The sequence below is a fragment of the Photinus pyralis genome, unplaced genomic scaffold, assembly GCF_008802855.1.
Source record: "Photinus pyralis isolate 1611_PpyrPB1 unplaced genomic scaffold, Ppyr1.3 Ppyr1.4_LG6, whole genome shotgun sequence".
Lineage (NCBI taxonomy): Eukaryota > Metazoa > Arthropoda > Insecta > Coleoptera > Lampyridae > Photinus > Photinus pyralis.
Window position 1 is genome coordinate 30,582,552 of NW_022170663.1, and position 15,225 is coordinate 30,597,776.

The 15,225-nt window shown below is 35.5% G+C and overlaps 3 protein-coding genes across 4 annotated transcripts in view; 1 reads left to right on the top strand and 2 right to left on the bottom strand.

Annotated features, from left to right (window-relative positions):
- Positions 1 to 4,370, bottom strand: part of LOC116174586 (aminopeptidase N-like) — a 7,837-nt gene extending 3,467 nt beyond the window's left edge. The window contains exon 1 of the mRNA XM_031492524.1: positions 4,294 to 4,370. Coding sequence (XP_031348384.1) covers positions 4,294 to 4,370 — 77 coding nt within the window. The remainder of the gene's footprint in view (positions 1 to 4,293) is intronic.
- Positions 4,371 to 6,594: 2,224 nt separating this feature from the next.
- LOC116174709 lies at positions 6,595 to 12,393 on the top strand. 2 transcript variants are annotated; one of them, XM_031492675.1, is made up of 7 exons: positions 6,596 to 6,976; positions 7,131 to 7,226; positions 7,377 to 7,454; positions 7,506 to 7,592; positions 11,988 to 12,098; positions 12,156 to 12,215; positions 12,268 to 12,393. In XM_031492675.1, exons 1-7 carry the CDS (start codon positions 6,715 to 6,717, stop codon positions 12,273 to 12,275), a joined length of 702 nt encoding a protein of 233 aa, XP_031348535.1. In that variant the 5' UTR covers positions 6,596 to 6,714; the 3' UTR covers positions 12,276 to 12,393. The 2 variants fall into 2 exon arrangements, with proteins under 2 accessions (XP_031348536.1, XP_031348535.1); XM_031492676.1 differs by lacking the exon at positions 7,131 to 7,226 and having other exon boundaries at positions 6,595 to 6,976; positions 12,156 to 12,284.
- Positions 12,301 to 13,983, bottom strand: LOC116174708 (28S ribosomal protein S35, mitochondrial). The gene is made up of 5 exons (XM_031492674.1): positions 13,525 to 13,983; positions 13,391 to 13,475; positions 12,807 to 13,341; positions 12,521 to 12,686; positions 12,301 to 12,472 (listed from the first exon to the last, which is right to left on the bottom strand). The coding sequence occupies exons 1-5, from the start codon at positions 13,625 to 13,627 to the stop codon at positions 12,405 to 12,407; spliced, it is 957 nt and encodes a 318-aa protein (XP_031348534.1). The 5' UTR covers positions 13,628 to 13,983; the 3' UTR covers positions 12,301 to 12,404.
- Positions 13,984 to 15,225: the final 1,242 nt, after the last annotated feature.

The window sequence follows — 15,225 nt, forward strand, 5'->3', positions numbered from 1 at the left end:
TATCCATTAGCATCAAAAACTACACAACTTTGCCAATTTAACCGAATTTGTAAGTATAATAATAACCAAGATAGCCATGTTATTCTACTCAAATTAAGACACCCTGTATTTATATTAAATATTATTTACAATATTGCATTTTATACATTAAAATGTTTTTATTGTCGACATCTACGTTTCCATGGCGATCAAAAGATTGGAGGATTGTTTAAAACGACTGTTTCTTGGTTACCTGTATTATTTATTTATACGGGGTGGCAATTTGAAAACTTACCATCCCCCATGTCTTAATAAATAAACGAGATATTTAAAAAAATCAAAATATTAATTCGGAGGGGGAATCACAATGAGATAGTTGGCAACGCACCCCCTCCAACCGCCTGCGCCCCAGCCACCCCAACCCAAATAGCATTACATTTAGGTTAGTAATTATCGTGCACCAAATAGCATTACATTTAGGTTATTAATTATCGTGCAAATCAAAAAATAAACTAATATGGTACATTTTCTAAAGTTGGCTTTTATTTCAATAAAAATATTCAAAATGGTTTTCTTTATTGCGTTATGGGTTAAATTAAGAAGAAAAAATGCTATTCATATTTATTTTGTGTATTTTTTGATGTCTGCTATGGGTGAAGGAATGTGTCTTTTTATACCTTTATCCGCTTTCTGTACTACTATCTTCTAGTTAGCAATACAGATAGTGATAAATAAAAGATCAAGCAACGACATTTGCACGATAATTACTAACCTAAATGTAATGCTATTTGGTATGGTTGGAAAGCATTTTTTCAGAGCTTTCCAACGACGTATCACACATGGGGGGTCACTGTTTAAGATTTAAAAGTTGGGGTGGCTGGGGCGCAGGGGGTTGGAGGGGGTGCGTCGCCAACTATGTCATTGTGATTCCCCCTCCGAATTACCGACACAGATTTTGATTTTTGAAAATATCTCGTGTATTTACTAAGACATGGGGGATGGTAAGTTTTCAAATTGCCACCCTGTATATTATATGACTTATTTGTTTTATTTGCATGTGTTTTCACGTTCTTTGTTTTTTGTGTATTATTTGAACTTAAAAATATTTGGAAACTAATAAACATTTCCGAATAACCAAGAAATTGTCTTTTTACACAATCCTACCATCTTTTGTTCGCCATGGAAACCTAGATGTGTGCAATATAAATATGTTAGTGTATAAAATGCAATATTGCAATGGCAAATCATATTTAATATTAAAATATAACAAGTGATACATCCAAATTTAGAAAATTTTACCCTTTATTCAAAAACTCTAAAATATACAGCGTCCAAGTTGATAGTGGAACATAGGGAAATAACATGGGAAAAGACATTTTCGGTAATTCCTGCTCCCCATTTCATCCTACAGAAAAAATAAAAACATCTTCGGATAGATAACTAAAATATCCATCAGATAACATAAAAATACGCAACTGTAAGGTCTTATGCAAGCCTAAAAATTAAATAAAAAATCCTAAAAATTGGTAAAAACTGGTTGGCCATGGAGTGATGTGTCACACTTGCTAGGTACCTACTACAAAAAATCGGTCTTTTGACTATCATCTCACTTCAACCACAAAAGGATGAAATAATTACAGATGACAGTTAAATCAAAGAATTAGGTAACAAATGCGGTAGGTAAATCATGGCCAACGAATTTATTAATTTGACTTTTATACTTTTAAAAAAGGGCTTATGCACGCTTTTTTGGTGACATCTAATGGCGATTTTAAGTATCTATCCGGGCGTATTTTTACTTTTTCTTTAGGTTCCCTATGTTCCGCCGTCAACTTGCCACGCTGTATAGATTGGTCCATATGAAAAAATATAGTTTAGGGTCGTATAAGAAAAACAAAACACCCTGTATAAAAACTCCATTCAGATGGATTCTACATAAAAAAGTACTCTAAGAAAGATTTTGCCAAAATCAATTATCTTTAATAATAAGAAAGTTATGGGGCATTATGGAAATCGACTAAATTCGGAAGCGCCCCCTAGCGGCCAAACGATTAGAGATAGCTGAATTCTGTTTGCGCCAGTGATTTTCTCTTTCAAATTGGCATCCAGACGCTTAAGTCCCTTTTTAGCGCATTTCTACAAAAATAAACACAAAAATGCGCTATTGTGGCCACTTTGTCCGTCCGTTCGGGCAATCGTTGGGACGGTACTAGTTCCTTATCTTAAGAGCTATTGTTCCACTTTTTTCGCTATTTGGTTCTTTACCGAGTCGAGGATTGCACCAAGGAAGGAATTTTTTCTGCGTTTATTGCTAAAAAAGTTATTGTACAAAAACCAAAGAACCATTTTTTACATGTTCCATAATTTTATACTTCTGCCGTTTATTAACGATCATAGATATTGTTTATAATTTTGTATTGCTGTCTGTCGTCCGTCTGTTGGTCTGTCTGTCCATCTATCTGTCCGTGTGAACGATAACTTTGTGTAGAAACGCCTGGAATAAAGGAAAATCTAACGCCAGTTTCAAAATTTGGTTTTGCGCATGCGCAGTGCCAACTTTTTTATTTATGGAAGAATTTAAATGAAATTGGATACATAGCCACTTGGGACAAAGGAATCTAACGTTAGTTTCAAAATTTAGGTTTGCGCAAGCGCAGTGTCAACTTTCTTATTTATGAAAGCATTGAAATTTCATTTCATTTCATTCTTCTTATAAACTGAAATTGAAGTAGGACGTCAAAAATTGATTGCACCTATGCAACGTTATCTTTCATATTTGTGGCCGGATTTTTAAGATTTTAATAGAAGTTGCAGCTTACAAATGGGAAATGAATGCAAGTGGAAATGCGCTATTTGTAAATCGTTTACGATTACTTTTTTAACTTGTCTATTCCTTAAAATAAAGGGTGTTTCCATAAGAAAGTGTCAAGTTCGGACCACCCTGTACACTCACAAGACACCTTTCGGGGATGGACAAAGTCTCCCAATTGCCCAGCGAGTTTGCCAGAAAGCCCTATTCGCTGTTTTGCCTTTGAGCTCTATATGTTTGTTGCAATTCAGTTTTTTGTCAAGTGTGATTTCTAGATATTTCACTGATTCCGAAAATTGGAGGTGTTCTTGGAATAGCAGGGGAGTTTGAAGACCCTCTACCTTTCTTTTTCTTGTGAAGAGAACTAGCTCTGTTTTTCTCCGGTTGATGAACGGTGTTCGCTATAAAATTGTTCGGTTATTTTAAGAGCTGATTGCATCAGTCTGCATAGAGTAGCCTGAAATGTGTCGATTAGTGCGGTTATATCATCTGCATACCCCAGCATATAGTAGCCACTGTCATTGAGGCAACAGAGGATGCTGTTAACAGTTAAGTTCCACAGAAGTGGTGATAGCACCCCACCTTGGGAGCATGGTTTCACCACTGTGCACCTTAACATTTCATAGCCAACGCTGATGTGCACTGTTCTAAGATTCAGCAGCTGCGCAATCCAGCGTCGTACAACTTTTGTTACAGCGCGCCGTGGTGGATAACAAAAACATTCAGTCCCCATTGCAGGAGGACTGTTATCATGCCGTTGAATTCTGGTGATTTGTATGCTGAGAACGATTTCACCACTCAGGTCACTCTTGCCAGTACCTCGGCTGTCTCTGAGAGATTGTCCGTGTAGGCACCATCCTCTCCCTGAGGCTGGCTGGGTTATAATATGAACTTTTCGTTAGAATTTTATTTAGGCGGAATGTGGAGGAGGTGGATTCTATAAAGCTACAAAAACTCTTCCATGCCTCCTTCTGACGCCTCCTAATATCCTTCTTTTATAGCCTTAAGTTGACCTTATAGGTCTCTCAATCTGATCTTACCTTATTGAACAGTTTGCCCCCCCCCCCAGTTTTTCTGCTTTTTGAGCGCCCTGCATCACCAGGGATGGTTGTAGGGGGATCTTGGCAGTCCTCAGAGGACATATGTACCTGCCAATAAATGCTTAAAATTTGTATCAGTAATTCTAAATCTAATTACTTACAATTCATCTCCTTAGGAGGTCGCTCCTATGAAAAATTTTAATTTTTTTATTTTATTTTGCCTTTATTTTTGAGTGGGCGGGGTTTCAGCCAAGGCTGCTCTACCAACCCAACTCACTATACATTTACAAATATTCATACCCGAACTCGGATTCGAACCAGGGACCCTTAGCACCACAGTTCAGCTTTAACTGAACTGCACCACATGGGCCGGCAAATGGCACATGGTGTATTATACATCCCATGTGTTATATTATGGAGTAATGTGATTAATTATGGTTAATTAGAATAATACATAATATGTACCGTAAACCGGTCTCTGCACATTTTGCAGTATTTTGTAATGTTAGATCTGATTGATTGGACTGAGCATATGATGCCATCATGCTCTTAATGTCTTAAAGTGACCTGAAATTTGGTCTAATTTGAGGTGTGTACATTTTTCATGAACTGATTTTGCTGAATTTGAAAGTCAAATTAACAAGCTGTAGTAGTACATTATTATGACTTCTGCGAATGTTCTTTGTAACAATGCAACACATATTATTATTATGGTCGGTGTTTGTTGTGAGAACTCAGGTCTAGCCTGGTTTTTTTTAATAAATGAACGTTTAATGAAATTAAAAAACCAGGTGTCAAATTCTTGACAGAATAGCTTCCTAGCTGAAACCAAAAATTGCCAACATATGTACGCACTTACAGACGGGAAAAATTTATTCTTTAAAAGTTGCTTAAAATGGTCTAAAACGTCAATTTTTACGCATGCATTTTGTTTGCTTTTGTTAGAGGGACCTACCATCCAAATTTCGTTAAAATTGCTCCATAAATAAGAAAGTTGGATGTTGCACATGTGCAACACTATTTTTTGCGCATGCATTTTGTTTTCTTTTATTAGGAGGACCTACCATCCAAATTTCGTTTTAATTGTTCCATAAATAAGAAAATTGCATTTCTGCGCATGCGCAACACGATTTTTGCGCATGAATTTTGTTTGCTTTTATTAAAGGGACTTACCATAGAAATTTCGTTTAAATTGCTTCAGAAACAAGATCGTTGCGTTTTGCACATATGCAACACAATTTTTTGACTTTGACAATTTTTTTCTCCGTTTTTTGATAATATAACCCGGCCCAATTTTTTGTAGGTTGTACACAGGAAAATAAGGTCTTCCAAATAATAGAATAAAAATTTTAGGTTGCTATTTGAAAAAAAAAGTTCGATGCCGTTACGGCGCTCCAAAATTTTTTTCAAAAATCCGGCCCGTTATTTTTCTGTTCGGTATGCCTAAAACATATATACAAAATTTCAACAAAATCCGTCGAGCCGTTTTCTCAGAAAATTGCCAACAAACGTACGTACGTATACAGACGGAAAAAAATTTTATTCTTTAAAAGTTGCTTAAAATGGTCTAAAACGTCGACATTTGATGAAATTTTGAAATGTTCAAAAAACGGCTATCGCAATAGCTACCTAGCACATGCTAGGAAGCTAATTAATTAATTAAATTAATGGTTAACTAATCGCACGGATTAGAATCAAGTAACGATTAGTGTCTGTGTCTATGTCGCTTGTCTGGTGAAGCTATGTCGGGTCCTAAAAAAAAATCACACACGCACATTGGAAATGTAGGGATAGTATGTAATTCATACTTACCAACATAGCTATTGATGGGCACAATAGCCAACGATATCAGGAAAGAGGAAAACAAAACAAAAAAAATTATTATAATAATTTTATTATTATTATTATTATTATTAACAAGTGCAAATTTTAGTTTGAACACCTTGTGTAATTTACAAAGAAAAATATGAAAAGTTAACTGAAACTCTGAACCATATAAGAGAAAATAAAATTTAATTTATACAGTGTGTCCACGGATTGAGTATACGACAAATTTTATTCGAGTGGGATCTTCATGTTCTGAGGATCGCTCCTGCTCAGTCTCAAACTAAGATATTGAAAAAATGAGGGTGTTGTTTTTGCTGAATTCTAAGAATTGGTCACGAGTAAACTGTTTTTATTTTACCAGATATAACAAAAATGTATTTAAAAAAGTTCATAATTGAAAGTTAATGGAAGACTTTCAATTCCCATACAAATCAGCCTACTTTGATTTTTTACATTAGCCTCCGATATTTTTGAACTCATGTTTGTACAGGAAATAAACGACTCAATTCCTCAAAACCTTTCTGTTCCTCAATAATTAAATATCCATGGGGAAGGTTTTGAGGAATTTAGTCGTTTATTTCCTGTATGGTTCATCACCCCATTTAGAGCATGGATCAACCACGAGTTTTTTCTGAACTCATGTTTGTAACAAAAATCAAAGTAGGCTGATTTGTATGAAAATTGAAAGTCTTCCATAACTTTCAATTCTGAACAACTTTTTGTAATATCTGGTAAAATAAAGACAGTTTACTCGTGACTGACTTTTAGAATTCACCAAAAAAACACCTTGTATATTAATTGATTTGGCTCATTTTCAATATCTGAGTTTGAGACTAAGCAGGAGCGATCCTCAGAACTTGAAGATCCAATGCTAAACGAATTTGTCTTTGTACGAACTCAATCTGTGGACACTGTATATGAAAACCACGTGAAATTTTTATCAAAAAACACTAATTACAGGCCGAACATCTGCAAAAGGTTATTGATCTCCAAAACGGTGAGCTAAGAATTCGCGATCACCTCATCGCGCAACTCTCCGACGTATTAAAACCCTGCTTCATGCAATTGCGCGGGCACGGTTTCGCAACGGAAGGGTTAATGTCTAAATATAACGAGCTAAAGCGCAATCTGCAAGGGATACGTACGGTGTCGTGGAGCGACGATTACTTCCCAGACGCGGACTACGGCGTGAGCTCGACAACCGTCGAGGACAGTGTGGCGGGTGCCAAGAGGAAATACAGTGAAGAGACAGAGTTAGATAATACATTCACCCTTCCCCCCAAGAAGTCGACCGCCGATGGTGCTATGAATACGACAAAAGGTGCGATAGTTTTCTCATTCTTATCAACGTTTTTCGGTGATATCCTTCAAAGTTTTGTCCTGAGTTACAGTATAGCTGATAAAACTCATTCCGTGTAATTTCTTATTGCAAAATTATAAGCGCTCTAAAATGTATTTCAATTTTTTTATTGTAGTTCTCGACACTCTCTCTGTTAGTAGCAATGATGTGGTGGTGGCTGACGCAACCTATGCTTATCTGCCTATCGACGACGAGCCGCTAGAAGACGAAGGTGCTGTTGGGGAGTGGGAAATTTTATTGATACCCACTGGCTTGTACTAAAACCCGTCATTTTCTTGCAAATCCCATTTTTAGTAGATGCCAGTTCAATCTATCCCAATTGTATTAGTGTGCGACATTACTAATGTGATTTTTATTACAGTGTTCGACAAACAAACGGTACAACTGGATGCAAATAAAAATACTCGTAATGTTTGCGCCGAAGGTATGATGTTGAAAGGTTCGTTATTTATATGGCAGCGATTTTCTGTTTCTAATACGCTTTTTTTAGTCACTAAACCAAAACTGATCAAATCGCCACTTCTAAATAAGAATCAAAATTCAGGACAAAAAACGGCAAAGCGATTGTTGACACATGGTAAGTATTGCTTAATACAGCACTCAGTTTTGTAAGTGACAGTAGGTATCACTACTGTTATTATTATTATTATTACATTATTATTATTATTAAAAAAGTTATTAAGTTATGTAGACAGATTTGAATGGGCTTGGTGTCAAAAGAAAACCTCCGAAAGAGATTCTACAATGTACAGCTGAAAGTGTCCATTTTTTTTATTCCCCTCCACGCTACAGTTATAAATTTAGAACCTAAAATAATCGGTATGTTTTCACTCAAACTCAACAAGTTTTAGTCACTGTGTTTCTACCAATTCATGACTGTTGTCTTATAGCTGAGTTACTTAGAATGTAAACATATCGCATATAGTAAAAAAAATCAGATATGCGCATATTGCGCAATGCCAACTTTCTTATGATCACTGCATGGAAAATATGCTAATATTTACTTGTTTTATGTTTACTGTACATTATAATCCTCCGCCGCCCCCGAATTTTCTTCAAAAGCGCCTCAAAATCTTAACCGACTGGTGGCAAAAAGTTAATTGCGCCTCTGGACGTTACTTACTAAGATGTGAGCCATCAGTAATACAATAAATGGATTTCTTATCTACCAAGTACCAAGTTTATAAGTACTGGGAATTTGATGTTTGTAGTATAACGCCATCTAGGTATTCTCTTTGTAATCCACTAGTTTAGATGAAAGTTTGTTACTGTAGTAAAATTTGTACCAAGTATTATAGATTTCTTATTACAGTAGTTCCTTGTTTCACCGACGGAGGTCGTGCAGAGTTCTTTTGCTATTACTTTTAGAAGATACGCCACGTTGTTACTTGCCAATTTTTGTCTTGCCTTTTTAGGATATATTGTGGCTGTATAAGTTTAGTCATTTCATTTCATTCATGCCATAGATGAGTTTCTACCTTACCAGCAAAGTTCAATGAAACGAAACCTTGCATTTGTTTTACTCCGAAGAATTTGTTCATTCTACCTGGGGCCTATAATACAAGCCGTACAAGTCCTACAATTATTAGAATATATTTTACCTGAAACCGTCAAGAAAATCTAAATTTCAGGGCTATTTTGACATTAGAAAGTTGATCTTTACCTGACTAGTACTGTAATATTTTTGCCTGACGCCCATTACAGTCCTAGTACATGCAAAATAACAATTAGATCATTCATTGAATAAGTTATTCAATCAACGATTGGATAATTATAATGCAGACTATGTGGATATTTTTAAATATTAATATACCTACACAAAGGATAATGGTTTTTTATTACGAACAATTAATGGAATATGTGTGGAAGTAATTATTCCTTTAGTTTTACCCCAGTCATTAAAAGGTTTCTACGCCTTTTCGTACCTTTTTTTTGACTTTGTGGAGAGCGAATATTTCACTACAGCGGCCGCAGCTTCGGCTACATTATAACAACGTCTTGCATAGGTACTCTTCTTCACTGATACCTGCTTTTGTACATAGTTATAAAGACGGTATAGTTGAAAAGTACAAAGTATAAACTGAAACCTGCGTTAAAAATGACACTGACTGTTTTAATTATTTTGAAATCTCTATGGAAACAATTAAATAAAGCGATTTTGGCATGCGTGATTAGGTATCAAAATTTCACACATGAATAATTTAATTTGGAAAAGTTTTCTACATATTGCGGTTCAGGTATAATTTTATACATAATATGTCATGAAAGTGAGTCTACCTGACTTGGAGGCATTAAAGAGATACTCGGACGCGTAGCGTCCTCGTACTTTTCAATAAGCCTCCGCGTCATGTAAACGACCACGTTCATGACTTATTATGTAAATAACTTACCCAAAATCGTCACGAAACCTTCATTTTCATGCCTACTTTATGTCAGGAAAATATTAGTTTCCGTGACGGAGGCAGGCCAGTCTACTTTTCCCGCCGCCTGTCACTTTACCGGCCGCACCTGTCACATTGCTAAATGTCTATAATGACTCCTGTCATCATTGACAGATTGGCATTAATCAAAAGTTGTATATGAAAATTGAAATTTTATATTAAAATACGATTTCGGGTAAAATTTAATACAAGACTCGTCAGTAAAATGACATTACTTGACTCGGAAATTAAAATACTCTGTGGGGCCTTGTACTTCAATATTTCCTCGCCAGTAATGTGTCATTTTCCTGACTTTTAAGTAAATCACCATTGTACAGATGTTGTAAGGATAATCCATGGTCGATCAAAATTTTGCTTTTGCTAGCGTAAAGTCATTCGAATTATTGATTCTTTTTTAGCAGTTTTTACAGTTTTAGTATCAAATTAACCTCAGTGTCCGACGTTGGCATTGCTTACACAATATTTTATGTGCCGCCCTATTCACTACCCCTTTTGTCTGTACAGAAAAGGCTGAACGCGCCCTTTTGAACTCACAAGATTGCGACCCAAAGTTCAAACGTAATTTTTATTTTTATGTTTAGCACATACAGGGTGGCCCACTGAAAACAGTCAATGCCAATTTTGCCCACTTAACGACAGTTTTGCCAGAAACGCTCGAACACTTCAATTTTAGTTTTGAGGGGGGCACCTAAATTAAGTAATGCTATTTACATAACTTTAACCCTGAGAAGGGAGTGAATTGCACCCCAAAAATTTTAAATGGGCAGCGGTAGTAAATGTTAGATAGGTCGAAAGGAATGTTTATTGTTTTCAAAACTGTTTTTATTTTTCAAATCCGATCAGTAGTTCCACAGAACACTTGATTTAAATTGATTTGCAGAGCCGTTTTAAATGTTTATTAAGTAGGCGTTGAAGTGAAATAATGGACAGCTTGTCTCAGAAAAGAACATCTGACATCAGTGAATTCGCTTCATTGCTTGTGCACTTATGTGTACATAAATTGCATTTTTTAATACCAAAATAACTTAATAAATAATTGGATTATATGCTATAGTTATTGATTTTTACCTTCTTGGTACATGATTAAAGGGGGGGAAGGAGACTCCTTACACATAAGCACGTAAGGGTCGCCTGGAACGCATTCAACTACACGCTATAGAAAGCAAGAAGAATCAAGTTCTTACAAACATTCTCCGCAATATTGCCTTTTTTTCTTTGTAAATACCTTCCTGCGACACGCCATTTTCAAGATGTTCACACTTAACTTTTCATATCACCATTAGATGCCTCATTTAGACGTTCCAACCGCCCTTTGAGAGTACCTCCTCCCACACTTCCTTTTCAGTAGGCATTTCCAGTAAATATCTCTCGTCCAAACGTTCCACTTGCCTTCTATGAATAGGTACCCTGTTCTGCCACTTCGTTTTCAAGATAGTCGTTTGGACCTAGGCAATAGATATATGTCTTTTTCAGACGATTCATTTTGCCCCCGACAACCGTTTTCGAGATATTCACTGTTAAAATTTTTGACATCACCAATGAATATATTTCGTCCAGAAGTTCCAATCACATTTTGTAACTACGCTCCTCTTTTCTGAGATTTGACCGAAAATTGGTATTTTTTAAATGCAACACCCTGTATATCTTAACGTCAATTTTTTGTAATTCTTTTACCTGATCACATTGATTTATCACATCTTATATTTTGGTATATATTCAATCATATTTTTCAAATGACCGTTTGACCATTTTCATTGATTGGTATCGGCTGCTGTAGTTACCATGGATACAATAAACAAATTAAAATCTTCATGAATCTATGGCCTACTGTTTAAAAGCCGTCAAAGACAAAGTTTTTATTTTTGGTTTATAGCTAAAATTTTAAAAAAGTCATCAATTACTGTAATCAGGAAAACAAATGCAAAAAATTACCGTTAAGGTATACTTACAGGGTGTATTTAAAAAAAATTTTGACTATACCATTGGACCTTTTGGGTTATAAAGGACAAAAATTGGGATTTCATTTTTTTACCCGGGACAAACGAAGCACAATAGTACCTATATTATATACCATGAGACTAAAGTGTGTATTTGATCCTGAGGGTGCAGTTTGTTGTTGCTGTATCTCAAAAACAATTTGATTGATTTTGTTTATGGTATTAAAAGGTTACCAAAAACACAGGGTCGCTGAAACCTCAAGTCTCTTATCTTTGAAAACGGCTGAGATACACTGTAGCCTCAACCAAACTAGAACGCACTGTACATCCTAAGCATTTCCAAATATTCATCCTCTCATCAATTTTCACTACATAATGATCAAACTCCGATTTGCCTTTTTTGCAGGTGAGTTTGGGTTTTACTGTTAAAAGACGTTTGAATAATCTAATAGGGAGTTTAATTCCCCTTGACTGTCTGAGAATAAAACTGTTTAGGGTTTGATTCTCTCCAGAAAGAGACTTTACAATTGAATTTTTAATTTGCTGAATGTATCTTTTGTTAGTATGTAATTAACATTCGAATTTTACTTTTAGCGCCAGGAAGATCACCTTTAACCGTAGGATCCAGAGTTTCGCCACGCTTACATAAAGAAAATAGAATTCCCCATACCACAAAATCTGCAATCAGTGTACGCAAATTGTCAGGTACATGGCAAAATCCCTAAAATGTAGGGGTTTGACTAAACCGTTGCTCTGTTACAGATAAGAATGTTAATATAAAATCGAAATTGTCCGCACATTCTACGTACACATCGACCAGTCGTAAGTAAATGAAGACAATCTCAGATGCAATTGACATAATTTCCTATTTCAGGAATATAATGTAACAATAAGTTAAGATTTTATTTTTTTATATAGATATTTAATGTTTGTCTTTTTTTAATGTATAAACCACTAATATGTACAGTTGAAGAAATAAAAGTATTGTATGTTTTGCAAATGCACGTTTACTTAAGGTGGAAGTTGCAATAGTTCTCGAACGGCTTCCCCATATTTTGACACTGTGTAATCGTTTTCACCTACAACAGACCGGCTAACATGCGTGTGAGGTCAAAGACACAATTTACCTTCGTTCATTAATGAAGTCACAGCATTTGAGTAGACATCCGACTTTAATATCTCATTGCTCGATTTAGCAAATATGGATTCTATGTTCTTCTTAGATCGGCTGACATTCCAATCGTAAATCTCCATGTCCAAATCGGATTTATTTTTTTCCCACTCTTCTACGTTCTTAAATAAAGAATATATTTTATAATAGAAATTCACACAACCCTCATTGTGTTAAGTAAACCCTTTTTTAAGGTTGTGAAAAGAACTTCCAATAGATATTGAAAGATTTCCTTTCCTTACCCAAGACTCATGATAAACAGCAGTAAGTAAATACATTGCGTAATCGTAATTCTGTTGACGCAGTGGACAACGATCCGCAACAATCGTAACAACATCATTCTCCTCATTGTAACGGTCTCCGACAATTCTTCGAAATTTGTCTTTGGCATGCTCGTTTAACTGCAAACTGGACAATTTCAATTGCAACGTTACAATCCTGGCCAACGGATCTCGAATGCTCGGCGAAGAGTAACAGTAACTACTTGACGCAGTGTGTAACGGAAAATATTTCTCACACTTATCGTCTGTCTCCAAACCTTGTGGCCAAGGAGTGCAGAAGCGTTTCAAACTTTCACACTGACGCTTAATAACTGGAGGCGTTAAATGCAAAAAGTTTGGTATTTTCATGAGTTCGGCGTTTGCGTATTTCGATGGTGGCGCTGCTTTCTTTTGGGTGAAGCCTTGGCGGATCGGTAACGGTACTGTGGCGGGGTGAAACGAGCGTGGCCCGGGCCACACGTTACCCCAATCTTGATCGATTGGCATTTTATTTGTTCTACGTAATCATAAATAATTAAATGCTATTTTTGTATTTGTAATACTACCTTGGCGGCAATACATCTGGTTTTTGTAATCTTTTGCGGGCAGATTGCTGAGTTCTTGTGGTTTTCAAGTTAAGCACGCGAAATTCTGTAAAAAAATTGTTTTTAAAAGTAGTTTGCGTTTGCGTAAAAATCACCTAGTTCTTCACTAAAGGATCTGTGAAAAATTGTAGAGGTCCATAGTTTAATATGACTTTTAGTATTATTACACCGACAACTCAAATTTATAATATTCCACATTATTTTCTAAAATTAATATTTTTGCGGTTAAAAAGTTAGGTTATAGAAAGTGGTATCTCTTGTATTTGGACTGTGTCTCTATTACGGCGATAATTTTGTATATACCGAGTGACTAAGCAAACGGTCTAGCACGTAGCATATTTTATCGTGAACTAGTCATAAGCGTCATACGTTAGTCATTTTGAGAAATTCGATTATTAAAATCACTGAAGTTTGGAACCGGAATTGAAAAATAAGTCATAAGCGAAAATCTTGTCATTCCACAAACACTCTTCGCCCTCCACACTCAAACGGTAGGTAGGAGCTTTATGCCACAATAAGCTAGCATTTTTTTATTTCACAAATGAACCCAAATGAATCATATCGAATGGTTCTGCCACCCTTTCGATCGGATGCGTGGTTCGAATGGAATTTTAGTCGATTACAAAATCACCACAGCCCGATTTTGCCTACAATCTTTTGTCAAGTGACCAAGTCTATTACAATTGGTGCAACCTCAATCTTTCAAGAATTGGAATGCTGTTCCTTTTCTTATGTTCCTCCCTCAATCGCTATAAATACTCGGCATACAAACGTTCAGGGGTGTCGTATCCGCTCGCCTTCGCCCTATTTTGAGCAAAGTGGGACACAATACCACTACTGCTTTGCTGAAAACGATCCTTACGCCAAAATAGCAACCCTTTATTCCACAACACAAACTTCAACGATTTATACAATACAATTATTTTACACCACATATGCGCTCTTCTATCGCTTAGCGCACGTTCCGGAAATGCCCGATGATTCCCGACTTTTGAATTTCTTAACACCTTGGAAGAAGTTGAATCAATTCCAATATTGAATAAAAAAAATAATTTTATTCCTTCAAATTTGCACACGATATAATACTACAACATTTCACAGACGGACAGACATTTTTGCTAATCATTGGAAACTTTATGTGTTAAAAGGTGATTCTTGGAGTAATTTTTTTTATTTGTCCCATAATTTACCTATAAGTAACTAATTAGAATTCTTATAGGCATGTTTCAGGAGGTGATTTTTGAAGTAGTATTTATTATTTGTACCAAAATCACAATCAGCACATTTAAAATCCTTAGCAACTTTATGTGTTAAAAGGTGTTGATTAAAGATATATTTATTGTTTGTCCCATATGCACAATCGCCACATTTAAAATCCTTAGAAATTTTATGTGTTAAAAGATGTTGATTAAAGTTGTTTTTATAATTTGTCCCATAATTACAATCAGCACAATTAAAAACCTTCAAAACTTTATGTTTCAAAACATGTTGTTTCAGGTTGCGTTTATCATTTGTCCCATAATAACAATCAGCACATTTAAAATTTGTCAGAACTTTATGTTTTAAAAGGTGTCGGTCAAATGTATATTTATTGTTTGTCCCATAATCACAATCAGCACATTTAAACTCCTTAGAAACGTTATGTTGTAAAAGGTGTCGTGTGAAGTGCTTTTTCACATTGGTCCCATAATCACATTTAACGCATTTAAAATGTTTGGAAATTTTATGATTTAAAAGGTGTTGGTTAAAGTAATATTTATTGTTTGTTTCATAATCACAATTGTCACATTTCAAAT

What these genes read in the sequence shown, in the direction of transcription:
- LOC116174709 (XM_031492675.1), top strand. Translation starts at nt 6,715, where the DNA reads ATGCAATTGCGCGGGCACGGTTTCGCAACGGAAGGGTTAATGTCTAAA. An exon ending in AAAGCGATTGTTGACACATG is followed by an intron (nt 7,593 to 11,987) that starts GTAAGTATTGCT and finishes TTTTACTTTTAG; the next exon opens with CGCCAGGAAGATCACCTTTA. An exon ending in CAGTGTACGCAAATTGTCAG is followed by an intron (nt 12,099 to 12,155) that starts GTACATGGCAAA and finishes GCTCTGTTACAG; the next exon opens with ATAAGAATGTTAATATAAAA.
- LOC116174708 (XM_031492674.1), bottom strand. Translation starts at nt 13,627, where the DNA reads ATGTGGAATATTATAAATTTGAGTTGTCGGTGTAATAATACTAAAAGT. An exon ending in ATCCTTTAGTGAAGAACTAG is followed by an intron (nt 13,476 to 13,524) that starts GTGATTTTTACG and finishes ATTTTTTTACAG; the next exon opens with AATTTCGCGTGCTTAACTTG. An exon ending in CTGTTTATCATGAGTCTTGG is followed by an intron (nt 12,687 to 12,806) that starts GTAAGGAAAGGA and finishes TCTTTATTTAAG; the next exon opens with AACGTAGAAGAGTGGGAAAA.